This window comes from Siphateles boraxobius, unplaced genomic scaffold (assembly GCF_051911475.1).
Source record: "Siphateles boraxobius isolate OS27281-9 unplaced genomic scaffold, OSU_SipBor_1 33, whole genome shotgun sequence".
In the NCBI taxonomy this organism is placed as follows: Eukaryota; Metazoa; Chordata; class Actinopteri; order Cypriniformes; family Leuciscidae; genus Siphateles; species Siphateles boraxobius.
In genome coordinates, this window is record NW_027508953.1 from 2371054 (window position 1) to 2387671 (window position 16618).

General features: G+C 38.1%; 1 protein-coding gene across 2 annotated transcripts in view; it reads left to right on the plus strand.

Moving 5' to 3' along the window:
- trappc9 (trafficking protein particle complex subunit 9) overlaps positions 1-16618 on the plus strand; it is a 223808-nt gene that overhangs the window by 72349 nt on the left and 134841 nt on the right. For both annotated transcript variants that reach the window (XM_077194949.1, XM_077194950.1), the window contains one exon: positions 1396-1547. In XM_077194949.1, the coding sequence (XP_077051064.1) occupies positions 1396-1547 (152 nt within the window). The remainder of the gene's footprint in view (positions 1-1395; positions 1548-16618) is intronic.

Consider the following 16618-nt stretch of genomic DNA (forward strand, 5'->3'; position numbering starts at 1 on the left):
ATCCACACTCATTTTCACTTTCTTTTGAGCTTCTTGAAGGGGCACTTAGAATCAAACTTCAGTGCTAATGCTTTTTGACAAAAACTATGGTTTGAAGACATGAAAAATGGATTAAAACTTTTAAATGATTGACTAAATATTGTTTAGACACCCTGAGTGGAACAAACACAACGATTGAGGGGAAACTGATGAGACAGAACAGTTTTTAAAAGGACCCTGCCTCAGGGTGTTCCCTCATTTGAAAGACTTTAGTTTTTTAAAGCACAAAGGTGAATCTGAATTTTTGCAGCATGCTTTTGCACATCCTCATGATCAGTTTTTTTCTCATTCACCTAAGCGTGTGTGGCATTGCTAAATTAGAGGTGATATAAGGGGACAAGCCACCTGAGAAATCACTGAGACGAAGCCCTAATAAGGCGATTGACTCTTAATTGAACAGCGGCTGTAGGAAAGAATGTTCCACCTTTCAATTAAAAGAGTCATTGAACTTATTGACATCGTCATTGGCTGGACTTTACAATAGTCCTCTAGGGTGTGCACTATCTGGACCAACAGCAAAATACATTTAGCAAGATTTTGAGCTAAAGAAGCAAATGTTTTTTTTTTTTTTTTTTTTTTGGTAACGTTATGGTGACGTAATCAAAATGTAAGCCTGCTAAATAAAACTGTTTAGAAGTCATTATTTTTCTATTAAAGAAGATGATAGCTATGCTTCAATGACTAGAAAATAGCTACACAAATGTGTCTGTCTGTGCTATTCACCATCTATCTATCTATCTATCTATCTATCTATCTATCTATCTATCTATCTATCTATCTATCTATCTATCTATCTATCTATCTATCTATCTATCTATCTATCTATCTATCTATCTATCTATCTATCTATCTATCTATCTATCTATCTATCTATCTATCTTTCTAATCTTGTCTGTTTAAGAACATTAGAGATGTAAATACATACATCTAATTTCAATTTAATGAATATGCAAATGAATAATTGATTATAATAGCTATAATAATACCCAGTGTTTTATATTAATTAATTTAGCAGACTCTTTTCTCCACAGGTGCACTCTGAGATTCTTGGTTTATTATGCAAGGCAATCAAAAGAGCTTGTCTATTGTAAAAAGTTCAACTTTTTAAAGTAAAACTTATGTCATTTTTTTTCAGTGTTGTAAATTGCCCCTGCATTTATGTTTGTGTCTTCAGAATGTTTATGAAAGTTTTTACATTTAGCATTTATAATCTAAATTAAATAAAATTGTGACAATTTCATGATGCCTCACATACTTGAATAAAGAATCACAACTGAGTTGTTGTCAAAGCAATTATTTACACCCCCAATGAACATTTCAAGATTGTAGTCTTATGTATTTTTTGTCTTGGTCCAGGTCGGCTCATCTGTCTAGTGAAGACCTGTCCACTAGTGTGTCCCTGCAGCTGTTTAATGGAGAGACCCAGCAGTTGACCATCACCCTGGAGAATATCGGCACAGAGACGCTGAACACGCTGGAGCTGACGTCCAAAACTCTCAGCACTAAAGGTACACAAAACATTCAGTCTAAACACCATCTCGCTCTTTATCGCGCTGTAAATGCTCCGGCAGTTTCGATACAGCTGTAATGGGACGGCGGTTCAAAGGCTGTGCTGATTGGTCTGAGTTCGTAATAGAGTCTGTGCATTAGTCTGATCACTCAAGCCCATCTGAGTTTCCCCGTGACTCCACTGTTTTGATGTGCTCTTTCTTTGAATAAAGACGTCTGCTTTTACGCACCTTCGTCTCTGCGTCTTTGAGGATGGAAAATAAGAGCACATGATGCTCTTAGAGGTATTCCACACACATGCGAACTTGAAAAGCGTTGTCTGTGGACTCCATTTCTCGGTGTGTGTGTCCTCTAATCCCAGACAGCTTTCAGCATCGGTGACTGAGCAGGTGGCCTACACACACACACACACACACACACACACACACACACACACACACACACACACACACACACACACACACACACACACACACACACACACACACACACACACACACACACACACACACACACACACACTCTCACTCTCTCTCTCTCTCTCTCTTTTCTTTGAAGTTGTTGTGGAGCTGTCCTTTGACTGAGCTGTGCGTGTGTGTGTGGATGTACTTAGCTGTACTTTGATGGATTTGGCCCCAGAAAGATCTAAATCTGACAAAACCTACCTATGGGAGCATTTGTGAATGTCTTAAATTGGAAAAACGCAAATGGATAATCACCAGTAGATTAACTAGTCGGCCAACAATCATCTAGTCGATTAGTGAGGTTTATGTTGTTTTGACCTTTGTATTCAGCAAAGATGATTCAGCAAAAATTCATCAAAAGTGACAGCAGAGACATTTATATTGTTACAAAAGATTTCTATTCAGATAATTGCTGAAAGAATCCTGAAAAAAAGTATCACGGTTTCCACAATAATATCAATATTGATAATAAAAAGAAATGGGTTACACTTTATTTTACAATATGGGTTGTGTACTTAGTGTTTACAGTGTAGTTACTTAAGAAAATACTGGTAATGTAATTTAACTACATGGGTTAAAGTTAGGTTTAGGTATAGGTTCAGGGTTAGTACCTAGTTATTATGCAATTATTACAATTACTATTATAAGTATATACTATAGGGAACAGGACTGTAAAATAAAGTCCTACCAAAAAAAATAATGTTTCTTAAGCACCAAATACGAGCAATGAAGACTGGAGTAATGGCTGCTTAAAAGAGTGGTTAAAACTCAGCTTTGCATCACTGGAAAATTTTACATTTTAAAATAAATTCAAATAAAAAACTGTTATTTTAGATGGTAATATTTCACAAATTACTGTTTTTACTGTAGATGCATTCTTGGTGAGCATAAGAGGCTTCTTTAAAAAAAAAAAAAATTGAACAGTATTGTATGTTTTTAGTTTGGATATTTTCAGCCACAGTGTTTTAATTTAGAAGTTAATGCCATTTTTAGTGACCCACCACTAAGGTTTTTTTAGGACAACTAAAATACTCCAAAATACGTTTTTACATGCAAACTCCCCCTGAGAAGTGCATCAATTTTGGGCTTCAACTTGAAACTTAATTATACCATTCTATCCTTACAGAGTCAACCAGTGGTTTATGCAATCCACTGAGTTGCTTTTTGACAGTTGCGTTTTGCACATGCCCATAATAATATAACAATTTTGTGAGTGGTTTCCGGGGTCCTGTTTTGTTGTTGCTAGGTTGTTAGTGGTTTTAAGCATGTTGGCATGGTGTTGTGGGTAGTTGCTAGGTGGTCCACCCTCAAGTTTCTGTGATATTCTTGTCTCAACGTATGACTCTGGATCTTACTGTAGTGTACGTCTGTGGGAGTTTTCTGCCATATTTATTGTCTGGCAGGCAAACATTGCAGAGTTACGCTCTGAAGTTTAATAATTAAAGTTCAAATCACTGACCTGAAATATGAGGAATAGTAATAGTGATGCTTGACTTGGTAAACACTACTAATAAATAAATAAATAAAAGCACCCAAGTACGAATAACTATCACAAAATGGAAGAAATGATCCGGGGGGTGAATGTTGAAAAATATGTATTTTCCGAGAGGAATGATTTTGTGTTTTACTGTTATGTTTTATGTAAGAAGGTCTGTTAAGCTTCAGCGGCTCTATCTGATGGGACATGATTTCAGAAATAAGAAAATAACCAATGTCTTTTCACACATCTCAGGCTTTTTTGGGCAGCACCTTGATGTGTTTCTCTACATTCAGGAAGCGAAAAAGAGAAGTTTGCTGTTGAAGTTTAGACAGAATTTCTTAGTAAATGTATGCATCGTCTTGTTCCTACTAGTCTCAAAGAGCCGATCTTTTGACTATTGGCAGGTCTGGTGCACTTTGCTGGTTATACTGGCCAAGAATCGCTCACTTTGACTGGAAGGGTTGTTTTTAATTGCTAAACCCAAATTTGTTTGGGTCACACCTGGCAAAACCACTGCTCTGTGGTTTGCAAGCAGCCAAGAAACTGGATTTGAAGTTTGAACTGCATTTTATTGGTTATTAATGCTGAAAGATATGGATTAAATGCATCCCAGTAGAGCTTTACCAACTCAATTGAGTATTTTCATGGCATGATTTTTCAAAACATCCTTTGGGTGAGTTCACACACATTTGTTTGTATATCTTTTTTTTTCTTCTTTTGGGAGTTGAAATGCCTAAGAGTAGAGAGAGAGAGAGTGAGAGAGAGAATGAGGAGATCTCCTGAAGGCTGCAGTGGGACTATATATATCATGTCTAGTTTCCAACTAACAGTTGACATGGCCAATGGAAAAGAAACCAGGAGAGAGAAAAAAATATCCATGAATCGAGTCCCATTCGGATCTGGAAATGTCAAAGCGCCTGCCGTCTCTGCTGTGCATAAACCAGGATCTCCAGACATTAACTAGCTCACCTGTCTGTTTCACAAGTTTTTTTATTTTTTATAACTAACCATTTCTAAACTTGAGAAATACCTAATCTCTGAGTGGCCAGGTGCTTCTGTTAAGTTATTAAATTATTATTACTATTCATACTAATTAATATCCATACAAATAAAGAGGTACCAAATGCCTCATCGTAAAATAGATTTTTTTGAAATTTGTTTGTTAAATGTGGTTAATATTTTATTTCATTTGTTTGTTTATATATAGCCTGTTTAGTAGTACATTTAATACTGAAATGCATTGACAAAATAGTCTGGTATATCATTATATCAATATATCATTAAAATTGACTTTATTTTACCCTGTGTGTGTGTGTGTGTGTGTGTGTGTGTGTGTGTGTGTGTGTGTGTGTGTGTGTGTGTGTGTGTGTGTGTGTGTGTGTGTGTGTGTGTGTGTGTGTGTGTGTGTGTGTGTGTGTGTGTGTGTGTGTGTGTGTGTTGCGTGCGTGTGTGTGCGTGCGCTGAATGCTAATTAACGTATAATTTCATTAGCTTAACAACATCTTAAGGGACTCAGAGACATATTTCAATCAAAAGTAAGTTTAGTAGTAGAGGCATGAGGAACAGGAAGTGCATTTAAACAGGAAATAATAAGCCAGAAGCTGCTGTGGTTTAATTGAAGAAGGTATTTTTGGACAACAATGATTGAATTCTCATCAGGCCACTTAGTCTCTACATGCATTTACGGTAGTCTTTATTTTGGTCTTTATTTCTTATTGTCTCTCTCTGTCTTTCTTTTTTTTATCTCTCTCTTCTTCCCGTATTGCTCAAGTGAATTGTCCCCATGGCAAATGACCCTCATGTAGAAATCAAAGTGGTTCTTTATTGCGGCATGAAGCTAATGATGTTTTCTTCCTTTCCTCAACACCCACCAAACATCCACAATTATCTTATCCTGTCTGCCTTTCGGACCGTCTCATTACAGAAAACCTCTCCAGTGGGAGCGCATAAAGACTTTTCCTGTTTTTTGTTTTGTTTTTTGTGTAACCATGGCATGGTACACCATTATTATTGTGAGTGTGTTTGTCTTTACCTGCACTACAGTTGTTCACATGCTGGTGTTGAACTTAATGAAGAAGTTATTCAGTGCTGATAGTTTGATTTTGATTAATTGTATGTAAATATTCACTTCATGCAGCGCAACTTTTTTTTGTCTGTGTTCTAAAATTTCTAAAGTGAATGAGTGAACTATACAAAGGATTCAGGCTGAATCATGAACGGATGTAAACTGAACTGCTCACTGTTTTAGGATGAATGACGAACCGATACGGACTGAATCATGAACACATTTGGACTGAACCACCAACTGATTCTCCTTCAATCACCTTGACCGATTCAAATTAAATCACAAACTGATTGTAACCTATTTAGTTACCTGTTTAACAAATGTACTGAATCAAAAATTGTCTCTAAAATTACTAATAAGACCTCAATTGTGCTGATTCAACCATGAACTGATTTGGACTGAACAGCTAAACTTTTCAAAATGACCCTGATCCCATTCTGACTGGATCACAAACTGATTCAGGCTGAACTACAAACTGATTTGGACTAAACCATGAACCAATTCTGACTGAGCCACCAACTGATTCACCTTGAAGCACAAATCGATTTGGATCTTCAGTATTTGCTTGCCCGTTTGACAAACTTAGTAAAGCGAATCGACTCGAAAGAATGCTAGTTCAGATTATAAAAAGCTGGCAGAAAATACCGAACACCAGATCTGATTTCTAAAGTATTTCCAGGTAAATTGCAGTGTGAAAATGCCCTTAGTGTGTCTGTCTTTCTCCTGAGAGGATCTGTCCATGTTCTCTCTGCTTAAGAAAGAGCCACTGTGACGGCAAACGTCAGCTTCTGGACATGTCTTTACCACATTTCTTTCCTTCTCACCTTCTTTCTTGTTTCTCCGTCCTCTAGTGAGTCTCTACAGGTTTTTGAGTGCTCAACTGCAACCCAAGCTTGTTTTTCAGGCTGCCTAAAGGCAAAGGAACACACACACATAGTCACTTTCCTCCATGGCTGGTAGAGCCAGAAACCGGCATTGTATTTGTCATTGAGTATGACTGAACAGAAAGCTGAGGAATGAGATATGGGGATGGACCGCATCCTGTGCCGCCCACAGCAGTCTTTATTTATGCCACCTGATGCAGAAACCTCCATACCTGCACCCATATGCCGCTATATTTCACCACTGACAGCATGTTCCAAATGAAAAATGAGATTTCTCAGGTCTTTGTGGTGTTGGAAGAAAACATTTTCCCTCCGTCTTTGTGAGGATTGCACCAGCGTTTTCTTTTGATAGTTAACTTCAGTAATTACTTTGGCTGGAGTTTTCCTCTTTCGACTGAGCCCTGGCCTCAAAACTCATAACCTGATTTAGCTTTCTACATTGTCCTGTCTTCCTACGCGCATCAAAACCAACAACAAAGGACGCAAGCATAAATCCCACTGTCAAACTTTATTTTCTATAAGCTCAGCATGGAGTCAGTCTCTCTGGGACGGACGTTTCTGCAGTGTGATGTGATACAGCTTGACTGAAGCTCATTCCAGTCCGCTGGAGACACAAGGACGTGCACTTCACTTCCCTTTTTTAGCGGTCCCCGTTATGATTGGCGTTCTGTTATGCTGTCAAAACACGCACACGTGCTCACGTACGGGTCATGACCCTCTGGTACTGGTCTCGGTGAGCAGTTTTGACTCTTGCCATCTCGATGATGTTGAAGTATGTCGCTTCACTTTTGGTAGTTCCTTGTTTTATTGCTTCCTGTTGATTTTGTTTTCAGGTGTCTTCTACTCTCTTCCGACGGGAATGCGTCAGTATGTTTGAGGATTCATCTTACCTTTTTCTGGAAACGTATTTTTTTCAAGCCAGGCAACAAGAATATGCACAGTAATGCTTTAGTTCAGTCAGTCAATATTAATTAATGCATCAGGTATCATTAACTAACATTTATTTATTTATTCATTTATTTATTTAGGCATTTATGCATGCATGCATTTTTTTTTTTTACATTTACACTTTAATTTATTTATTGATGCATGTATATTTCTCATGCATAAATGGAATTTGTTGCATGGTATTCAAATGGTATTCATGCATATTTTATTTGTTACAAACATAAATTATCTAGGTTACTGTTAATTTATATTCTAATATGCATGTTTGTTCACAATGCATCAACTTATGTTAATTAATGCATTTTAAAAATGTTAAAATGTATTAATATATGTAGAAATTAACATTAACCAACATTAATAAATGCTAAAAAATGGTTCATTGTTGTTTAACGTTAGCTATTGCATTAACTTTAGTTAAAAATGATCCTCCTTGATAAGTGTAATCTATCAGTGGAACATTATCTTAATCAAAATATCATTAGTGCTTTTCTCAGCAATCTACCTTTGTAAAAATTATAGCATGAAGAACAAATATAGAAAACAGACTGTGAATAGAGATCTATTTAAGACTCAGACTCCGATAATAAAATGCAAAATAAAATGCATCATGGTTTCCACAAAAATATTAAGCAGCATAACTCTTTTAAACATTGATAATAAAAAGAAATGTTCCTTGAGCAGCAAATCAGAATATTAGAATGATTTCTGAAGGATCATGTGACACTGAAGACTGAAGTAATGCTGCTGAAAATTCAGCTTTGCATCACAGGATTAAATTACATTTTAAAATATATTCAAATAGAAAACAGTTATTTTAAATTGTAATGATATTTGACAGTATTACTGTTTTTACTGTATTCTTGTTTAAATAAATTTAGCCTTCATGAGCATAAGAAGCTTCTTTTAAAAACAAATTTTTAAACGGTAGTGCAACTCAAAACACAATACCCCCCCCATTTTTTCTTTAGTTGTGTCTGCAGTCTGTACTTTATTTCTTTTGTCATCAACCAGTTGTGTAATTTTTTTTTGTGTGTGTGTGTGTGGTATCATTCACTTTCCGATTGGACCTCATTCTGACCACCTCCAATACTCCAGACCTGACCCAGGTTGTACTTCTGCACTACATCCCCCCGGTGAAATGCTGGTCATGATGGAGCAGTAGATCAGCATCTCTCTGTGGGCTGAAGGAAGCTTTGAACACCGCATGCCCCTGTAGCTCCTGCCAGCACTCTTAATTAAAACAGATTGCCTGACGCTTCAGTTAGCTTAAACACTGCTATTCTGCCTAGCTTAAATACTCTGCAGCATTAAGATGCTGACTAATGTTTCAAGGATATCTCAAGCTCTTACATTGCAGAAGAATTGTAAAATCTTTATATATTAGCAAACAATCAGGACTTTCAAAATAACCTGGGGTTAAATGTCTTTCTCAAGAGCGCAAATAGCACATTACCTTACCAGCTTTGATACTGACCGAGAATGACAATGTTTCGCTCTCTTCACATTGTGTCAAGCTTGGTATTATTGGTTCGGGCACGTCTCATTGCTAATTGCAATATGCCATGTCTCACGAATGAGAGTTTTCATTGTTGCCTAAACTAATCCTCTAACCGCTACACCGCCCCACAGTGCACAACAGAATTGGTACGAAGCTCGGGAAAGGCTTTAAAAGACTCTGGAGTGTTTCAAAAGACTCTGAAAGGATTCCAGAAAGGCCCGGGGAGCTTTTCTGTGCACTCTCCATCCATGTGCATACACAGATTTGCTTGTAATAACTCTTGTGTGCGATGCACGCGCTGCCTTCAGGGGCTCAACCAGCATGTAGCGGTGGATGGTCCAATTAGGGCCTCTAATTACCCAGCGGTACTGTAATACTGGCTGCAGAGCCACTGTTAGCAGAAAAAGCTCTCGCTGCTCTTATTGTTGTTGTGGTCTAAGTGCTTTCATAATCTTAGCCGAATTGACAGAAGCCATTACAGTCACAACTCAGTCAGGATATCGCTTTTGGTTCATATTCATCCGTGTTTTCTGAGGATGAAACGCATTTATCATCAAATTGTGACCCCTGAGGTGTAGAGCCTTCGCTAAATGAGTTGTGTAACGTGTATTTTATGCTTCTCCGTCTAGTTCAGGCTATTTTTACCACAGGAATGTGTTCTGGATCAATGACGTCCATGTTTTAAATGTCACCCCTGATATTTTTAAAGCTGCTTGCTTTAGTCTCGCAGACCAATAAAAGTTATTTTACAGAGGTTTCAGTTCTTAGTTTTATTATGATGACATTGTGTCTCATATCTTGGTCTAGCACTTTCTTTTTCTTTCTTTCTTTTTCTTTCTTTCTTTTGTTTTTTTGGTGAGACGACTATGAAATAGAGGAAAACAATCACAAAATGAATTTGCATTTCCTGAAAGAAATACTGCTAATACAAGGCAGCAGAAGAATAGTGTTAAAGTTGTTTTGTTGTTTTGTATTCTTTGTGTGGTGTTGATAAAGAATAAGCAATAAGCTTACTAGAAAATACCACTCATTTAGCCATTATTAAAAACAAAATTAGCAGTCTTTTTTAAATATTTTATTTATGTTATTTGTATTGCTTGCTAGCTAACATATTAAACACTATATTGCTCCGTGGCAGCACAATAATAAATACAGTGATAAAGCATCGATTGTAAACCTAATTTTAATTATTTTGCTCATTATTTTGGAACCAAAAGCTTCATGTCTTTGCTGGAAGTGAAAAAGAGAAAGAAACATGAAAAATCCTGCCCAACATGTCCTATTTATTTGCAACGTCTGAACTTTCCAAGATAACTTGGAGTCAGTGGGAGATTTACAAACATACAGAGAAGATCTTGAATATTTGTACAAGGCTTTTGGAAATCTTGGAAAGATTGTGTTGGTGTCCAGAGACGCGTGAGGTTCTGGATGGAGAGGATTTGGATTTCTGATGTCTGTGGGTGGTTTTGGATAAAGGCCAGTGATGGATGTAGAAATAGCAGATGGCTGCATATCTGAACTAAAGGATGGAGGCCCACAAGGATCAGCCAAGGGCACCATGAACTCTGCATCTCACACACAGACTGAGCCGTTTGGATGTAGATTGGTGCATGGGTGTTTGGCTGCAGCACCTTTGAAACCCTTTCTCTCTCTCAAACACACACACACACACACACACACACAGACACAGACACAGACACAGACACACACACACACACACACACACACACACACACACACACACACACACACACACACACACACACACACACACACACACAGCGGTTGTTTTGGTTCGTCTGCAGCATGGTCTCCTGTAGCCAGCACAAGCAAACAATGAATAAAATATGAGCAGAGAGAGCTCTGATGAGACATCTGTGTACAAACACACACACACACACTTGCACACTATAGTTTCTCCCTCAGCCAAAAGAGGACAGAGAGACCAGTGGGCAAATAATGCATTCTTAAACCCATAATTTGCATGCTTATACTCTGCACTAGAATTTTATTATAATTTACTAGCAAATTACTAGCAATGAAAAGGTTCATACTTTTGACTGTATTCTAGTAAATTCATGCCCTTAAAATATTTTAATTATTCTCTTTTAGGTTAATACATCTAACAACTGTTGTGGCAACTTCAACCTTATACTACTTTAAACAGATTTTTTTTTTCTTGCTATTATAAGTTAATTGAAGGAATTGAATTTCATGCAACTGCAAAAAGACCTTGTAAGTTTAAAAACAAAATCTTGTGAAGTTATAAAATTTGAAGTTTTTATAGACCATGGATAGATGGACAAATAGATGGATTAAGAAATGGATTGATAGACAGATTGATGTATAGACAGATGGACATATCGGATAAACTAATAAATACATGGATAGACAGGTAGATTGATGGATGTCGGATGGATGGTCAACTGGGCAAATGGATAGATGGACAAAGGGTGGACGGATAGATAGATAGATAGATAGATAGATAGATGGATAGATAGATAGATAGATAGATAGATAGATAGATAGATAGATAGATGGATGGATGGATGGATGGATGGATGGATATATAGATGGATGGATAGAAAGATAGATAGATAGATAGATAGATAGATAGAAAGATAGTTAGATAGATAGATAGATAGATGGATAGAAATATAGATAGATGGATAGATAGATAGATAGATAGATGGATAGATAGATAGATAGATAGATAGATAGATAGATAGATAGATAGATAGATAGATAGATAGATAGATAGAGGGATGAATAGATGGATATATAGATGGATGGGTAAATGGATGGATGGATCAGTCTTTCTACCTGTCTTTCTTTCATTCTTTCTGACTCCATATGGTATTCAGTGTTGGCCTGGTTGTTTCAGTTTTTTTATAGATGTATAATTCATGACCTTGGCAGTCGCAGTCTGTTTGATATTAAGCTGTGATTGATGGATGTCAGATTACATCATCTGTCAAGACATTTTTGAAATTAGCGATGATGCTCTTCCCTTTGACAGTGACATTGCTGTGTATAACATATGGTGCAAGATCGGGCAATGAAACTGTTTAATAATTAAATTTGCTCAAACCTTCACCCCAAGTATAAGTGCATTCTCATTAGACTTGATTATAGACTTATGACTTTCACCTGATGGAGAAAAATATCTAGACTAAAACTGAGAGAGGTACTTGAGCTAGGGATGAAAAAGTCTGGTGGGCTCTTTTGACCTCCCAGAACACCCTAGCAACCACGTGGAACACCATAGCAACCACTCAGAACCAGTTGAGCCTCTTAGAAATTGTGTTGATGACTTTTGCACTTGCAAACCCCACTCACATTTACTTTTTTTTTTAAAGTGAAAATGTAGGTAATGAGCTTTGTGTCTGTATGTAGGAGAATGAGTGCGACAGATATGGATGTTGTATGGATCACAGCACGTGAAACTGTGTCCAGCTCTCCGTGAGAATCTCATGGCTGAAGCATTGACCTTTCTCTGTCTAACCAGGCAGACACACGTTTAGCTCAGGGGTTTAGATTTGTCCGCTGTGTGTGTGTGTGTGTGTGTATGCGTGTCTTTTTTCTAGACCGGAGAGGAGTTCTTTCCGGTACAGTGGGAGATGATCGAATGAATGAGACTGTGTTGCTTCCACTTGCACTCACAGCATGACTCTGGATTTGCATGTTTTGAAGGAAATGACAGTCCTTGCAAAGAAGCAAAAATAATAATGTTCAAGTTTTAGATACTTTTTTTTAGGGAAGGTAGTGGATGTTGTGTGCCGGGCTCAGACCTCTTTATGTGTGTATTTCTCCCCTCCATAAAACTGTTAGAGTATTATGTACTTAATCGCTGAAATGTTACATCTTCAAGTAATTGATATCATTTATTTAAGGTGAATATTTCATTGTTATATTTTTTATAAATATTACCAGAGCTAAAACATTATTGTAGTTGTTATTTAAAAATATGACTAGAATTTAAATATTATTATTATTATATTATAATTGTTTTATTATTATTTATTATTATTAATACTTTTGGCATTTTTTTTTGGGTTACATTCTTTAAATATTTCTACAACTAAAGCACACCCACAGATCATAAGTCTAGATTTTCCACTGTCTGGTTTGCATTGTATACTCCCAACCTTAAAGGCGATTAAAGTGAGTGCTTCTTAATTTTTTTAAAAAATAAATATAGTCAAGTTGTCCCCTTTATTTATATGGTTCTGTATGCAATACAGATTGTTTCAGAGCAGCTTTACAGTGATAGCAGGAAAATGACGCAATTTGGCTGTTCATCTGAAGTCAGTTCAGTGTTTATTCAGTTCTGTTGTAAAGATCATCAATTATTAAATTAGTTCGTTTCATCTATTAAGCAGTTCTGCAAATAGTACAAAAATAGTCTCTGGATTTCTCAAAGTTTGCAAGATTGTCCTACTAAAAGAGCTTTTCAAGTGCTGCAAAACTTTGTGGCTGAATAAACAGTGTGATTTTAAATTGCCAGTCACGAGAAGTATAAATATTAACAGCATCATTTTTAAATGGCAAACATTGTCAGTCCAATCTGAGATTTTCCTCAGTCTAATCTTAAAGGTATAGCGGAGGATCTTTCCGAATTTTAGAGAAGACCCGCCCTCTCCAATTTTTTAAAAAATGCACATGCGCAACACTATTTGCTCCCGAGCGGGAACGCCTATTAAACGTGTTGAGTGACCGAGGACTCAAGACATGATATGCAATGGAGAAGTAGCTTGTTGCATTTGTGTAATAAATACTATGGTGAACACATCATAATTATCGAAAATGAACACACAAGGTTTTAGAATATTTCAGCGTGATACCATTTACCATTTGGTCATAAGGCTACTTTAGACAAATTGAGATGTTTACCGTGTCTACGCGGTGCATGACTTGTGCCAGGGCTAGCATCGCTAATCATAGCTTACATTAACTTTTACTAGCAGTGATTTTAAATGGATTTCTCCAAATAGCATGACAAACTTTACCTGTCTAGTAGAATCTTCGGCATCAGTGGGAAGCCCAACCTGTGGTTTTAGCGCATGCCAGCGTGTGAAATATTCACCCAAAATCACTCTGGTCTTGTTTCTATATACTGCGGCCTTTCTCTTCTTATCATACACTTTCGTATACATGTTTTCTCTTTCGACCCTCAGCCATTTTCAAAGGAATGGCTGAAACCGTAACTCATCACACATAATACACCTGAAAGTGCGCATGCGCAGAATGGACGAGCACGTACGGCGGCCTTACGTAAACATATCACCAGAATGATTGCCACTTAGGTGGACCAATAGTATAGGCTACCCACCCGGAAAAAGAAAATCCTCCGCTATACCTTTAAATGTATTATAAAGTTAATACTTAAGGCTGAAATTATGACGCAACGATTGAATGAAGTCTGTGTAAGTGGTTTGGGCTGAATTCATTTCTGTGTTTGGAGAGGAAGATGAATGAGAAGAGGAGGAATTTGAATAGAGGAATTCTGATGCTGGAAGAGTGAGAAGTTTTCTTTGTGCGGATGGAGGATTATCATCATCATCATCATCATCATCATCATCATCATCATCATCATCATCATCCGTGTGCCTCTCACACACTCTCCTGCTCTTCTCCTGCTGTTTTTTATATCTGATTTTCCCTATAGTCAGAAGGATTATCAAAGTTTTACTTTAGTCTGACAGTGTAGAGGCATGTTAATCATTTGTGTAATCAGCTTTTGGTTGTAAGGGTTTCTCTTCGCCTCTTTTTCCATCTATCACTTCTAGAGGAACACTGTCTCCTTAAATCTTTGAGTCCAGAACTTTATTTAAAGCCCGTCAGTTTCCCCAGATTCATATGTCTGTAGTTCTGTGTTTTTGTTGGAGGCTGATGATCGACACATGCAGCTTTTATCATATCATTTTAATGCCATGAATTTGCATCAAATGATATTCATAAACAAGCATAACATGTTATACAAGCATTATCCATCCATCCGTCCGTCCATCCATACGTCCGTCCATCCATCCATCCATCCATCCATCCGTCCGTCCATCCATCCATCCATCCATCCGTCCGTCCATCCATCCATCCATCCCGTCCGTCCATCCGTTCATCCGTCCGTCCATCCATCCATCCGTCCGTTCGTCCGTCCATCCATCCATCTGGTCCATCCATACGTCTGTCCATCCATCCATCCACCCGTCCATCCATCCCGTCCGTCCGTCCATCCATCCGTCCATCCATCCCATCCGTCCGTCCATCCCGTCCGTCCGTCCATCCGTCCGTCCATCCTTCCGGCCGTTCATCCGTCCATCCATCCATCCCGTCCATCCATACGTCCGTCCATCCGTCCGTCCGTCCATCCATTCGTCCGTCCGTCCATCCATCCATCCATTCATCCATCCCGTCAATCTGTCCGTCCATCCAACCATCCGTCCGTCCGTCCATCCATTCGTCCGTCCGTCCATCCATCCATCCCGTCCGTCAGTCCGTCCATCCATCATCCATCCGTCTGTCTATCCGTCCGTCCATCCATCCATCCGTCCATCTATCCGTCCGTCCATCCATCCATCCGTCCGTCTATCCGTCCGTCCATCCATCCGTCTGTCTATCTGTCCATTCATCCGTCCATCCACCCATCCGTCCATCCATCCATTCGTCCGTCCATCCATTCGTCCATCCGTGCACTTAAAATGTTTTTATGCCACCAATGCCAGTTGAATAAAAATGTGCAAAGTAATTCACAAAGTTTTCCATACTGTATGTTTTCAGTCCACAACTTCTCAGAAATGTTAAAATCCCCCAGAAATGTGCTGGCCAGTGTCTTGTTTCTCACCTCTGTTTAACACATGAGACAGCAGAACTCTGTCTCCTAGCAACGGCTGTACCGTGGTGAATTATGGTCACTGCTCAGCTGTTTATAAAGCCGACACACCCATCTACACTCTGTTTTTAGCATTCACTCGCACAGAATTATGAATTATTGAATATTTGCGTCCCCAACAAATTAGTGTGGAGAGCTTGAGCTGTGTGTATCACTCCTTTTTTTCCTCTCTTTGGCTTTTAGGCTTGAGTTTTATGGCAATTAACTCATTTTGAATAATTGAATTGTACACAGAGGCTATTTTCAGGCTATATATATGGAAATTAGTTTCACATAGACATTTTTGCTATTGAAAGTCTTAACCTTTGAATATCTTTCAAAGATTGCATGCCTTGGAAGCTCTCCTCTTGGCAGCTTGGGAACATAAAGTAAGCGTGGCTGTTTTTTCAGTTTAGTGACTCACAGAAATTGGGAGATAAACACAATAAATGGATGAAAATGATTCTCGTAAATCATGTAAAGCTGGCCAATCTGAGATTATGATTTTGGAGAGCTCTATTATTATGCACAATATGCTTCAGATGATCCATGATCCATCAGCATGCCGCCTGAAACCCGAGACTATGACATCGCTGTTTATATGCTAATATGTTTGGGAAATCCAATTTAATTTGGTTTAATTTGGGAAATGAAATCTAGATAAAATGCCTTATTTTTGTGTTCTTAACTTAGTTCCAGAGGTTCTGTATCCTCATTAGCCGCATGCTAATTGTGAATTTTGCCTTTTGCGGAGACTTAAGCTCATGGTTTGAGATCCCCAGGCTCCCAGAAACAGATTGTAGCGTTGGCATCCGTGTGGTTCGGGATGATGTAGTCTGCTGTCCTGATCCGTCCAGGACCGC